Consider the following 15,111-nt stretch of genomic DNA (forward strand, 5'->3'; position numbering starts at 1 on the left):
TTGAAACTAACAGTAATAATAAAAGACATAAAAACTGAAACATTTTACAATTGTACTCCTATATTGACCACTATAATAAGATAGTAATCCTTATATATTACTAAAATGCATCCCCCATTTTTTATTGATTTATATTTATTCAAAATGTGTCTGGCTGATAAGACTGATTAGAATTGTGGAATCTTTATTTTATTGACATTTGAAACCTAGCATGCAGTCATTGCGTTTTTTATTTTTAATATATTTTCAAAGAGCGGAGGATATTAAATCTTGTATCAAAATGTCCAGGAAAAAAAAAATATCAGCAGGTCCTTGACCTTATAATATTCTTGATATCCTTTACACTGGAGAAAGTCAGAATTTGATCTAATCTTGCTGAGCTGGCAGCAGAACATAAGTAAACGGAAAGGAAAAATGAAACTTCATATAAGAGGGCAGGAGTAGTAATACGGCCTAGACAAGATACTGTTAATCCATATTTAAAAGGTCACTGGTATAGCCTTGGAGTACATAGAAGTGAGCAGAAAACCACATCTATCTATCTATCTATCTATCTATCTATCTATCTATCTATCTATCTATCTATTCATCTACCCAACCAACTTTCTGTCTACCTATCCAAGATCTACTGTATCTAGTGTGCACCGCACTGCTACTTTAGTGTACTATGCATATAAGTGGATTAACCTAGTACTAGAGATTTAAGAAACAAAGAAACAGAATTTGACCGACAGTAGGGGCCATCTATAAGCTACCAAGTAAAGAGGTAGGGTTAATGTCCAGAAGAATTCCAGTTCTGTCGTTCCAGAGAAATGGTGGTACCATACATAAGTTTATGGTTTTTTTTACTCATACCAATAGGCAGGGAGAGGCCAAATCTATTCTTCTCAGCAGCAATGCATTCTGGTCTAGGCAGACAGGTACAAAAGGTACCTCTTGTGCAATCAGACCCCCCAGTGTGCTGCTGCTCAATTGACTGGTTACTGCTCTCTAAGGTTGCACTGTGCCAGGCTGTGGAGGGTTCTACGGTGTAAATTGATTAGATGATTGTGACAGGGCCAGGTTAACTGGCGTTGCCCCGGACCTCCTGTCCCCAGGCAGAGACAGACATTTTCATGGAACTCTGGGTCGGGCAGTATGCACAAAGTGTTTCATTGGGTGAGGGCGTTTTGAAGATCTTTGTTGGGGATTTGTGTGCTGTTTAGCCGGGTCATGGAGCGCGTCTGTGTCCTGTTTCTGATCCCATGGCCCGGTAATATTTTATAGGATGCTTTTAAGTTATAGCCGGACTGAATGTGGCTGCAGCTCCAGCCCTTCAAAGGGACAATCATGTAACCTGGCCGGAGCTCTAAATCAGCCATCACAGCCCTGTTTGCCCAGACGGCAGCCTCAGGGGGATAACACAGGCGGGGGAAACCCATTGTATCACGTAATCCCCTCACCTTATCCATTGCCTGTGTACTGCCTGAGTTGATGGGATTTGGGGTTGGGTTCTGTGTGTATTGAGAACCTCTGGTAAAGGAATCTTAATAGAATTATGGCTCTATATAAGTTCTGTATGTTTGTAATAAAAGTGGTTCTTGTTTTACTGCATGAATTGTGGTCTGACTGATCTGTGGATAGCAGGAGCTATCCGTATGACGCTACTGACTGGTGATTCCTCAGCCCTCAAACAGGGGTACCCAGCCTTGGGTACGGTGACCCTGTAACAATTTTTTTTCATTCTATGCTATGTATTACCTCCTCAGCTAAGAGGAATTATATACTCTACATACAAGGTGGCTCTGAATAATAATATTATAATGGTTTGATTGTAGTTGGATTTTGATCCCGATATGTAGGTGTCTTGTGAAAATGGAATTGCAAAATAGGGAAAGCAAAATGATTAATTACATTGTTTGTGTAGAGCGTTTTTGCTAGCTCTGCACGCCATATGTTGCAATTATTCAACTTGTACTTTTAAGATGTAGTAGCCTATAATTATAAGCAACAAGTGTATGGTGTTTAATACATGTGAGTATACTGTTATTTCTAAAGCTACCAGGCATATTATTATATATGCTGAGACATTTATTTTATAAGAACAAACAAGGAAAAACGAGTTTAATTCACTGGGATCTAAGGTTTGTCACATGTCCCCTCGATTTGGATCCCTAATAGGAAACTCAATGGTTTTCTATAATAGACAGTTTCATGAACACACCTGTCCACAGAGAGTAAAGAATTCTTAAGACCTCAGTCTTTTGGGTACATACATTCTAGCTTTAAAATGGTACCTACTAGGACTTTATCAATGTACATTTGTAAAACTGGGACTAGATTATATCTACGTCCATTCCCAACCATATTGCCCCAATATACTCTATAAGCCGCACTTAAGCTTTTTTTAAATTAGTGGTGCTGCGTATAATCAGGGTTTAGATATTTGCAATGTCCCCTACCTTATCTCCAGAACTCTTCCATGTCACTGTCTCCTTTCCTGTGTGCATTACGTTGTGTACTGGGTGCATTACATTCTGTTATGTGGTGCCGTTACACCGTTTTACATGTCATCCAGTCTGTGTTACGCTGTTTCCTAGGTATTACGCTGTGTCCTGTATATATCACACTGTGTTACGCTGTCTCCTGTGCATGTTACACTGTCTTGGGTGTGTTATGCTGTGTGAGGACATTTTCATGTCTGTCTGTTACGCTCTGTTCTGTGTGTTAAACTGTGTCAGAGTGTGCTACACTTTTACACAGCATTCAGTGTGCATTATGTTGTGTCCTGTGTGTGTTACATTGCATACTGCATGTGTTAAACTGTGTGTTATGTGTGTTACACTACATAAATACATTTTGTGTGTGTTACGCTGCATCCTGCGTGTGTTAAACTGTATCCAGTGTGTGTGTAAAACTGTGTTATGTTAAGGTATGTCTTGTGTGCATTACACTGTGCCTTTTGTGTTACGCAAGAAAATAGTCCAACATCTTCACTGGGACGTGGAGAGAGGGGAACTACCTCTGACCCATCATACCAAGATATGGTGATGGCGGTTGTATTTAGAGGGCTTGAGGGTCACAGCTGCCTGATGCTGTCTTAAAAAATGGAAGTTAATTTGATAATGCATTTGAATATACAAACTGAGTGATCTAAATACAAACAATTGAAACTGCTTTATACATGGAATCGGAGGTTGAGCAATATGTGAACTAATTTCAGAGACCCCTCTTTATGAACAGAATGCTATCACTGATCAGTGGAAGGGTTGCCAGTATCTTTAGCAGGGTTGATATAGGTTGATATAGGACACGCATGAATTCTGCAGCTGTCTTACCAAAGACCTGCTCAGGACTATGTTGAAATTACTGGTGTATGGAATTAACAGAAGTCATTCATAAAATACCAAAGATCCTATAGGGACCACAATGGTATTTAATGAACTTCCCTTTTCCAATATGTTTTTAAATGACATAGCTGGCAACCCTTTCAGTTGCTCCTGATCTAAACAGTACATACCTTCACCTAATTTTTGGCTCATTCGTTAAAATATTTCAACTGTGTAATGCAGCCATGTCCATTACATACACTTTCAGTTGTATTAAAATTATGAAATATGCACAATATTAATAATGTTGCTATTAAAATGTCTACTACATGTTGTTTTTTTAAACTGCTCATTATATAGACAGGTGCTCATTAGATCTTTTTCAACCTTAATGAATCACACATCATTCTCTGTCCATACTACAAATGTGCTAATTAATGATAGTGTCAAATAAATATCTTGTTTTATTCACTTAGATATGTTTTAAATTTTTAATACGTCTTTGTAAATACTTACTAATTGAGCTTTCTATAACTTTTGACCTTTCCACAGCATTAAAAGTACTTCAATGCCAGGGAGCAAGACATTCATTGAAATGTTCTGTCCGCTCTGTTACAATTAAATGATTAACCAAGAAACATATGGCTCATTACCTGTCTTAAAGCAGATTTAGACTTAGAGCATAGACTGTCATATCCCTTGGTTGTGTAAGGTTATGTAGTAAGTTCAACATCTTGTGGTAAGTGATGTTAAAATAGACTGATATTATAGAAATAATATGTTCAAGTAAATCCTTTTTTTTCTTTTCTTTTTTAGCTATAGTTATGGTCTTGAACAGCCTAAGTGTCAGCTGGAGTGCACGGATACAGATTCTTTTGACCTTTTGCAAGCTTATAGCCATTCTAATAATTATAGTTCCTGGAATTATGCAGTTAATTAAAGGTACACACTTACATTTGTTTAACAGTTAATATATGTATTATTTTATCTTCTATGTTGTTTTGTTTTTTTTCTCTCATTCATTCATTTCAGATTTGTTTGAAATAAACTTTTCTCCCAAGGTAGAATAAATGAAAAGAAACTAAGATATGATATTTTATAATGTATTGAACTTCACTGAATATTCCATTTTTTTCCATTCAGAAGAACCTAATGTTTTTTCAACAGTTACTTACAGAATCCATCAGTTGGAAGTGGTGCCTGGAGGTTCAGTGTGGATATGCTTACAAAGTAAAGATGGCATCTAAAAAAAAATAAAAAAATAAATGTGTATAGACTAAACGGAGTGTATGTAAAGGATAGTCTACAATCATTAGAATTTTATGGAAAGCAGAGAAGGTAAATTGAAAACAAATGACAAAATAATAGCATACAATAGGCTATATATCACCATTCTGTAATATGGGAACCTCTCAGCATCGCTCCTACCTTGCTCCATATTGGATTGACCAGGTAAATGGGGCTAGCTGCATAGGGAATGCCTCAAAAGACAAGGAAATCAATAGGAGGGAGGTAGGTTTGGCCTTAAGCAGAACTATATGCCAATCCCCAATGTCTATTTGGGGATCAAAGATTCCCTAGAGGCCTGGTAATCAGTAATAATACCTGGATCACTTGAGGGAAAATGTGCTAATTCCCAGGTATGTATCTGATGTTGTCACTTCATTGACTTGTGTTTGTGACGTTAGGCATCCTGTTACATCAGATTTTTTTCATGGGACAGTCTACTGTCCCTCACAGCCTCGTCAAAGAAAAGGGCATATTAAACTACTTTCAAACTTAAAAAAAAACAATTACCTTAAGGAGCTTCCTGCCTCATCCATGCTTTGACAATTCTCACCATTGATTGGCTGCTTAAAGTCACCAATTGGTGGCACATAAGCACTACCATTAAATTCAAGGGAAATACATCTGAGCAAATACATATGAAGAAACTCTGCAGAATCCCCCATGCATTTGCAAGGGGATACCACATACATTTAAAGGAATCTCTCAAATATCATATGCATTAATGTGCATATGTCCCTATAATTACAAATCCTTTTTAATCTTTTGTGTATTATACTGCCAGCATTTGTTTGTTCATTTGAGTATAGAAGCATAACACATGTGGACTTTTACTTGAGTTAACAATTACATTGATAAAATTAATCTAAACACATAATTAAATGGTCTAAGACCTTTGCTAGAATATTCAAAGCTTCTTGCTATATCTCTAAAAGAGATCTTTCAGATGTTTCAGACAATTGGAAGAGACTAACTTCATTTGAATATAACTTTTAGTTACCTGCCCAATTACAAATAGACAACCAACCAGTAAGGGCTCCTTACCCACTTGTTGTAAATTAGCAGAGTTAGCCCCAAACGGATTTCCCTTCTGCTCGTTTCTTTTATGTACCTTCCCAATTACAGCAGCCAAATTCTAATACCCAACTCAAAAATCTCAGAACATATTTTTCTTTTAAGGTGTCTAGTTCAATACTATTTTTAAAAAATATACATTAAAACCATAAGCAAAAGAATATTATAAAACTTCATATACAGTATTTCTGTGAAAAAGTGGAATCAGAAATACAGCAGATTTGGCATTCTTTTTACCGGTATTGAAATAAAATGATATCCTGGCAGATGTGTCTTAAAAACATCATGTCTTTAACGGCTGTGATCAATGGATGTGCAGCACGCACATGTCATTAAATACCACACACCACTGTCTAAACTGATGTGACTGTTGGCATTATTCTGTAATTTTATACGAGTAACAGCCTTATAATTACATTTCACAAGCAATGTGTGACATTTGTGTGCCCAGTCACTTGAATTGTGAATCTAGTCATGCAACATTATTACTGAACCTTTTTGATGAGATGCTTTCAAGCATGTAGTGTGAAACCAGTGTACCTGCAGAATCTTCCCCCATACGTTTGCAAGAAAGATATCATAAGCATTAAAGTTTATATGATGGCTGGAGTGTCCCTTTAATAAATAGGTGGGACTGAAAGCTGGAAGGATTTCCGTATCTATGCTACTTAAAAACATTTTATTTCTGAAGGAAAATAAGTTATAAATATAAATATATATGCCATATAGCATAAATGAATGACCGGGTGTTTTTTTGGTTAGATATATAATATAATATATATATATATATATATATATATATATGTAAATAGATATCATATTTATATGCGAGTCATTATTAACAACTATGTGATCAAAGAAAGCTAACCACATAATGATTCCAACATTCAAATGCAAATAGATCTCAACTTTGAAATTTTTGACAGGCTCCTGAAATGTATGTAGCATCATGTGTCCTTCTTGGGTTTAAACACGTAATTAAACTATTAACCTCCTGTGTGACAATAAAAATATGTGTTCTGATCTTTTCTCTTAAGAACATGAATAGGGCATTTGGGAATAATATAGAACAGATTTAATGAAAGAGATTTTAAATTGAATCGTTAAACACAGAAATGCAAATCTCAAATCTAGTTTATTGATAACACTTAAAAACTTAAAAACCTAAACTCCAAAAATGCAAAGAAAAACTATAACTAAAGTAATAAAGATATGAACCATTCGGCCCATCTAGTCTGCCTATTTTCCTGATGTAAAGACTCAGACCTTAAAAAGTACAAAGTCTTGTGTTAGATTCAGGATAGCTTTATGCCTATCCCATGCATGTCTAGTAGCTATACTATTTCAATGGTATATATGTAAACTTTGCATGTGCATTATTCATGCCTGGAGTTCCTTTTTCTATTGGAGACAGCAATCCATGTGAAAACATTGCATTATGAAGTAACCAATAAACACTATAGTATACATGTAGACCAAAGATTGTGAGGAGGAACTGTTGTTTTAAGGATATTTTCCAAAAGTGACGTAACAAAACCTTGCCTAACAGGAAACATTCTGTCGTGAGAAGTAACAATGTGGAAACAATCAATGAATCACACAGGCAGATTTCCTAATGTGTCGTGTCAGGTGATTTGTCTCGCAACTAACCAAGGCTAGAAGTTAGTTATGATTTTTTTCCACAATTTCCATGTCTTAAGAAGAAGTGCTGGCTCATATGCTGATTAATGTGTGCAAAACAAATAGGAAAAAACCCATGTATAACTCAAACCAAACATGCATCAATTAGAAATCAATTAAACTACTTGCTTTTAGGCAAGGATACACAGAATTCCTGGCTTGGAGACTGGACTTTTACAGCCATGTAGTAGGAGAAATTAAAATTAGAATTAAAATAGAAACTATTTTGAAATACCAAAATTAAGGAATGGCTCAAAGTCTACAGCAGGAGGTTGGTACCGGTTAATAAGAATTGCAATCTGGTAATGATATGAACCCATTGAGATGACCAAAGAGAAGTATGAAATATTTATGTTACTACATGCATCTACACATTAAGAGCTTTGTGTACATTTACATGAAAAAAATTCATTACTGTATATTTATGTTCATTGTGGTACCACTATTACATTAGTTACTTCTCTTTTGCTAATAGAATACCAATTTATATTATAATATATTATTTATAGTAATGTCAGCTTGCAGTTGTGTTACTTTACTTTTACATATAGAATGATTCTTCCTGTACATGTTTGTATGCATGTTTTCAGTTATTTACCCATAAAAACTCTTCTTAGTGCTTTACGGTTTACAGTATAAAAAAGGGACGCACAATAAATGCACTTGTAAGAGTACAGTAGTTACACAAACAATATGATTAGGTTACAATAAGTATGAATATGAAGCAAAAGACTTCCCTGCCCAGAAAGGCTTAAAGACAAATAAAGTATATCCATCCCTGCCCTAGCCTCATGAAGAGACTCATATACCACACATTTCAACAAGTTCTTCAAAAATGTTTCTGCATGTTCTTCAAAATTTGTCTTGTACTTTTCTTTTTGATATTATATTTGCTTTGTTGCTGTTTTTTTTTTGCATACATGGAAAGACATGGAAAGTTATAGACATGCCACATTGTAATAAAAGCTTATTAGCTATTTCTTCTTTTCTATATCGTTTTTAATGGAACCTCTGCAAATGATATCTAATTCTATCTTTAAGCTATCATTTCTGAAAAGAGAACTATAGTGACGTTAAATTTACCAAATCTATTTGAAGATAGTTTAATATGTCCAACATTCTTACTGATGTACATTGGAAATAATATGCATAGTAAATAATGTAGATTTGTAAACTTATTAAAAACTTATTGGAATGGAATAAACTATGTTTATAGTGCATTTTCAACCGGGTGTGCCCAAGGATAGATAAAGAAATAGATAGATAAATCTTTTCATAGTATTTCACACCTACAGCTTAAATGTTGACCTATGACACATTTTATAAAAATAAATGTTTCTATGTAAACAGCAAAGACTGACAAAAAGTATTTTTTCCTGTCTGCACAAACTAAAGTCAAAATGTGTGTTTCAGGAGAGACACAGAACTTCAAAGATGCCTTTATTGGGAAAGATGTCAGTGTAATGGGGTTACCCCTGGCATTTTATTCTGGAATGTATGCATATGCCGGCTGGTAAGTCTCAAATATTATACAAGTAAATTAAATTTTCTCCTTTTTTGGCAAAAGCAAAATTTCTCCACTTGACTGTCTATACATTTCCCCAAGGACCGACTGGGAGGGCAGGGAAAGCCAAGTTGCCCTATCGGCCTATTGCCTCCCTCCCCAGTAACTTACATACACCCTGGCACACATTTACACACACTCTCAATCTTGCACAAAATTACATACTCATACACACTTATGCTAACACACACTACCTCTTACACTTAGACCATTGTCAATGTATCCTCCAGATTCCTGGGCATGATGCTACAACTTTCCAATCCAATGTTTGTGAATAAAAGTACAAGAAGTTTAGAAAGGAAGTACAGTAATCAAACTAAGCAGCCAATGCACTATATATATCTATATATATATCTATATATCTATATATATATCTATATATATATATATATATATGGATCATGTCAGTGTTTGCATATTTCCCGCAGCCCTATTGACCAGAACAACCACTATTATAAAAAAGCAGTATTAATACATTGTTTGGTACATTGAGATTCATTTTTTAATTAAACAATATTTTAATATTGTATTATGTATTATTATGTATACTACATATTCAATTTATCTTACCACCTTAAGCAGATCATTTATAAACCGTTAATTTAGAAGAATGCAAACTTATACACAGCTTAACTGTCGTACTTGTTCTAGACTATTTAGGATGCAAATCTCGGTAAACTCTGTTCTTTATTCCTGTTGCATACACTTTAAATCAAGTGCACTGCTGACTAGTAGAACTAGTTATCAAGCTGTCGCCATTCGTATCATGTAATCTGTCAGATGTTTAATACACCGTTTCTTAAAACCAGAGCAAAATGTAACAAAGTTGTTTCCAATTTGATTCATTTGAGGCACCGCTCACAGACAACACAAGGTTAACAAAGTTTAGAAAAAATATTACAATGATTACTAAAAATACATTTATTAAAATATTTAAATGTAATAGAGATTCTTCCAACCTTTTTAATGATTTACAATATCATCTTACAGATAATTTTCACCTTTCACATATAAACTTAAATGTGTGCACCTTAATGAAATGTATTCTTCTTTTTATTTTGACTTGTTGAAAACTGGAAAAACAGAAATCATAGAAAAATAAGCAATATATTTAAATAAAACAGGAGGCCCTTGATTACTGATGCTCATAATTCATTGGCATGGGCAACTGACTCTGCAGGTAATACATATTGTAGGCAGAGAGATAATGTGGCAATGTATTAATAAGTATGCAGTATATATCATGAAAAACTCCATATCAAGCACTCCTGTACACATATTATTACACAATAAAAACATTTACTTAAGTATTCATAATGGATATCCAAAATCTAGTCCTCTAGGTTTGCTGGATATTGTCGATTAGGTTGGCATGTTGACTATTGACATTAGAAATGGGTCATATTGACGGCACAATAAAATCCAGAAAGGAGTGTTGGAAAGCTAGAATTGTGTGAAATTAATATGATTAATTAACCTACTATAGATTCAAAATGAGAATATATAGACATTACTTTAAGTGTAAGTAGTCTCCACAGACCTTGTGATCAGATCTGAGATACAAAGCAGAATGATGGTTCCAGATTTATAGATTGCGGTGATGTCCTCTCCCCAATCCTTTAATCGGGGAATGAGGACATTACCGGAAGTGCCACCATATTGTCCTAAATTCATTTTAGGGTAAAATGATAACATTTTCTGTGACGTCCTCTCCACCGATTAGAGGACCAGGGAGAGGACATCACTGGAAGCGACTTTGACCAAACTGACCACCTTTTCTCTGAGGTATAAAGCCCATTTGGTCAGGATATATAACTGAGCCAATTACTTTACTCAATCTCAGGGCTGATATCTTGGAATAAAGCTTCATATCCATATTAATTAATAAAATGGATCTATAACCCCTTTATGTAGCAATATAATATTTGCTTGTGACATTTCACTATGGGGTATCCTCATCATAAAGCAGTTTTAGATCTCTCCACCTAATGTATTGTTTTGCCTTAGTCTGTCAGTTCTAGTCTTGTCATATCCCTTGAATATATGTATAGATAATAATAATAATAATAATAATAATGGGACATAATCACTTTTTTAATTGTGGCATAAACATTTTATAATAAACTGCCAATGTACTGGACCATGTACCTTTACATTTCTAATTTTCACAGTTTCCACTGTGTCCAAGAGTACCTCTTCTGATAAGGTTCATTTAAAAAAGATATATCTTTATTTTTCCAGTCTAGGAAGATAGAGGGGATCCAAAAAGTTATTAGGTTATTATCAAATGTAACAGCCGGAACTTTGTTGCCATTGTATAGTTTCTGGTAACACAGGGAAAATTGTTCTGCAATGTCAATGGGTGAAATCCACACTCCCACCAATTTATCTATAATCTTAGCTATTTTCTGCCTCTTGTGTTGCTGCTGTCTTAATTTATGAACCAGCATAGAATCGGGCTTATTAGCCTTTTCAAAAAACAATTGTTTTGTTCTGTTCACTGGATATAGAACATCTTTATAGAGGAAGGCATTACGTTCCCAGTGTGCTTTAATTTCTTGCAATGTAGGCTCAGCTTTGGAAATCTTATGCTGCAATTTACCAAGGTTGTTCTACAGGGCCTGTTGCTTCCCTTTCTCTCCTAGCTGTGCTATTATTATATACTCATTATGCGTTTGTAAAATCACTCTTGGGTCCACCTCTAGTGTAATATTACTCTCAAACTGCGGTAGGTGATCCAAGAGGGTTCAAAGAAGTAATTTACTTGGCATTTATTTTAGATTTCTTTTTACTTTTTACACATTTTCAAACTGATTTTTTTGCTTTGCTCTTTCAGTGAGTAGTATACCATGACTAGATAGCTGCTGGGGGCTCTGTAGGCTCCAGAGATCTTTATTTGTGTCTAAAGGGTAGCCCTAATTTTGTCATGCTATGCCTCATTGGGAGCTTTTAAATATCTACTGAAAATGGGTTTGAGAATTATTTTTATTATTTAATTTTTAAACCTCCTCCATTTTTTGAAGAGTGGGAACATTCTTACTCTGGTCTCCCTGCTTGCTGTAAGCATGATCAAAGGTAGAGTGTCATCTGAGACTCTAGATGGATCTGCACAGACCCTGCAGATTCTCTCTCATGCGAGAGACCCCTCCTGTACTGTCAGTGCTGACAACATAGCAGTAGGTTTCCCGAATTGCTGTTCACTCATTTAAATTGATTTCAAAGTAATGACTGCTTAGAGTGTTGTCACATTGTTTTCATCAGCTCAAAGTATTGCCTGCTGCTGCTGAAACCAGGGAGACCAGGTTGTCATTAGACAGCTGATCTTTCTGTTCATTGACAGGGATATCTCCCTGCTGATGCAAAATAACTGCGGACATAATATGACACCCTTAGTAGATAAGGGCCCACTGGCACATAATAAAGCGCTGCTTAAGTTGTTGGTGCTATATAAATAATAATATAATATAATAATAATAATCATTTCCTTTTTATATTTATATATATATATTTATATCTCTCAATTTGTACCTGTCTCTTTCGCTCTCCTCTCTCTCTCTTGCTTTAGACATCCATTATTTGAAATTAACAAGGCTCTGTGCAAAGTATGGAACAGAAAGTTTAGCTGATAATGTAATGCATGAGCGTCTATACAAAATGATATCACAGAGGCCAAGGGGAAAATGAAATTAAAACCATACATACATAACAAATACAATAGAAAGGAAAAGCACATAAAGAACCACATATCATGAAGGTTATACAATGATTGAATAACAATGATCTGTAAAAAGTTTTTCTAAATCAACAGCATGCTTTTTAACTTTCTAAAAAGGGGCGGATGACCTATTGTTTTTTTACACCATTTCAGAATAATAATTTGATTCCCAGGTTTCATTGCAATTTAAAATAAACATACATGTTAAATTAGAAGGGAATAATATGTCAAAGTAAAGGCAACTCGTAAAAGTTACAAAACAAATTATCTAATTTTAATTACGATACTGTATATGAGCAATGGAAAGATGAAAGCTAGAATTTTGAATGGTTTTAAATATGGATTATTATTTATATTATTACTATTATTATTCTTATTATTAAAAGATAAAATGTATATAATGTTATAGAAGACGTTACTTTATTACACATACTTATGTGTTAAATGGTTAAATATGAATAATAATGGATTCTTAATGTCATAACCAAGTTTAGGATTTATCCACAAATATATCTTATTGTTTGTTGGGGGATATGCAGAATTAGTAAATTTTAATCTCCCATAGCTTTAACGGTGTATGTTTTTGAGAATTTCAACTATATTAATAAAGCTTGTATTGAGTTTAAAGCTTTTTTGTCACCTTTTGTACATTTTTGTGTATTATAGCTTGGAAAATATGCAAAACACTAAACAATGTATACTTCACTTTCAGGTTTTATCTGAATTTTGTTACTGAAGAAGTAGAAAATCCAGAAAAGTAAGTGTTTATGAAATGCTAGTATTATTTTGCATTTACTATTTTTTTTCTTTAAACAATATTTAACAGTAAGAAAGCAGTAAGAAATAAATCCCAACATTTTACCGCACTTTAAGCCCAGTAGGCATTTGCCCTGAATGCACTGTGGCCAGTCCAGGTTTGCTTCTAGCTATACCATTTTCTAGGACTAAAAAGGTTACCTATAGTATCTATTATGGGATGATGAGTATTCCATTGTTCTAGCATATATTTGTATATATTTATATAAGGGCAGCTGATTTAATTTGAGCTATTATTGTTTTCTTACATATGATGATCTGTATCAGTATGTGCTGTACCTGACCAAATATGTTTTGTTAGGGGAGAGTTATATCTATGATAGGAACATAGTAAAGGAATATTATAAATGTTTTATATTAAACAGAATATTGGCTTAATCTACTAGGTTTCATCAGAGAAAACCTTAAGGGGTTATTGAAAAAATTAAAGCATACATCTGTAATTAGATTTAGTCATTCGACTTAGAGTGATAAGTCAATTGTATTGAAATTATATTCAGTGAAATCAAAATTGTTATTTATTAACTGCCATGATTTGTTACCCAAGAGGTTTACTCATTTTCCAATATAACAATGAAGTGGTCTTCTCAATAAGTCTTTTTTAACGAGCGAATACTCATCAGTACAAGAGCTAAAAAAATATTATGCCCTTCTATACATAATTTTAGTTAGGCTTTATTTAGTTAGGTGTTTAATTTTGGTTACTTGTTCATGAGAAAAATATGAATAGGAAGAACTAAACAATTGGTAAATGGAATGGTGGGGTTTAGCTATGAAGAGCATTTTGCTAAATTGGATTTTTTTTTACTCAAGAAAAGATACACCTAAGGAGGGACCTCATAACGATGTAGAAACACATTTAAGGTACAAATGAGGCCCTTAGAGGAACAATCTTCACCCCACAGACAGAAGAGATAACACAAGGTCACTTGTGGAGCCATGGTTTAAGTCTTTAAGAATAGCATTGTTCGCAATAAATATTTTAAAGTTCTTGAATGTGCTGCCTATTGACGTAGTGAAGAAGAATACTTTGGAGGCTTTATGAAATAAATTAGATTGTTTTTTGGAAAGAAGGTGTATTAAGAGGTACATGTGGTAATTAACAAAAATCCTGATCCAGGTTTAATGTGGACCGCCTGTGAGTCATAAAGGAATTTTGTCCATTCTGATTAAAATTGGTGTGTGCTTAAATGGATTTTTCACGGAATCGGTAAAACTGAAGCTTGAATCTTGGAACGGTTGTGCTTGATTGACGTATCGTTACTTTTTAACTAATACTATTTTTTGTAAAATGTTTTGTTTAATGTCCTCGGTCAACACACATCATTTGAAAGTCATTCTGTTATTCTAGTAATTTGTGTACAACCAACATTAAGTGAAGAGTATTTTGTTAAGTAGAATAAGTAATCTAGATACACAGACTACTACATCACATTTTATAATATGAAATCTTTGTAACAATGCAAATTTATTTTAATATTATTGGCATTCTCATTCGATTGTTACGAGACTCGAAGCACTTGCTGAAAATAATGGAAATTAGAACAAATAGTTGTAATGAAGCTTGATAAAAAAAAAATATAGCATATAATTTTTGCACATGCAAATGGTGTGTCACGCCTCTTCATAACAAAACCTATTTATCTAATCTCACTGTAGAGTGTTGA

General features: G+C 34.1%; 1 protein-coding gene across 1 annotated transcript in view; it reads left to right on the plus strand.

Moving 5' to 3' along the window:
- Window positions 1-15,111, plus strand: part of LOC149287444 (cystine/glutamate transporter) — a 64,552-nt gene that overhangs the window by 18,195 nt on the left and 31,246 nt on the right. Inside the window, exons 4-6 of the mRNA XM_089492956.1 lie at window positions 4,125-4,250; window positions 8,763-8,862; window positions 13,341-13,385. Of these exons, the coding sequence (XP_089349082.1) occupies window positions 4,125-4,250; window positions 8,763-8,862; window positions 13,341-13,385 (271 nt within the window). The remainder of the gene's footprint in view (window positions 1-4,124; window positions 4,251-8,762; window positions 8,863-13,340; window positions 13,386-15,111) is intronic.

This window comes from Sceloporus occidentalis, unplaced genomic scaffold (genome assembly GCF_023333645.1).
Source record: "Sceloporus occidentalis isolate IW3139 unplaced genomic scaffold, rSceOcc1.0.p SCAF_61, whole genome shotgun sequence".
Lineage (NCBI taxonomy): Eukaryota > Metazoa > Chordata > Lepidosauria > Squamata > Phrynosomatidae > Sceloporus > Sceloporus occidentalis.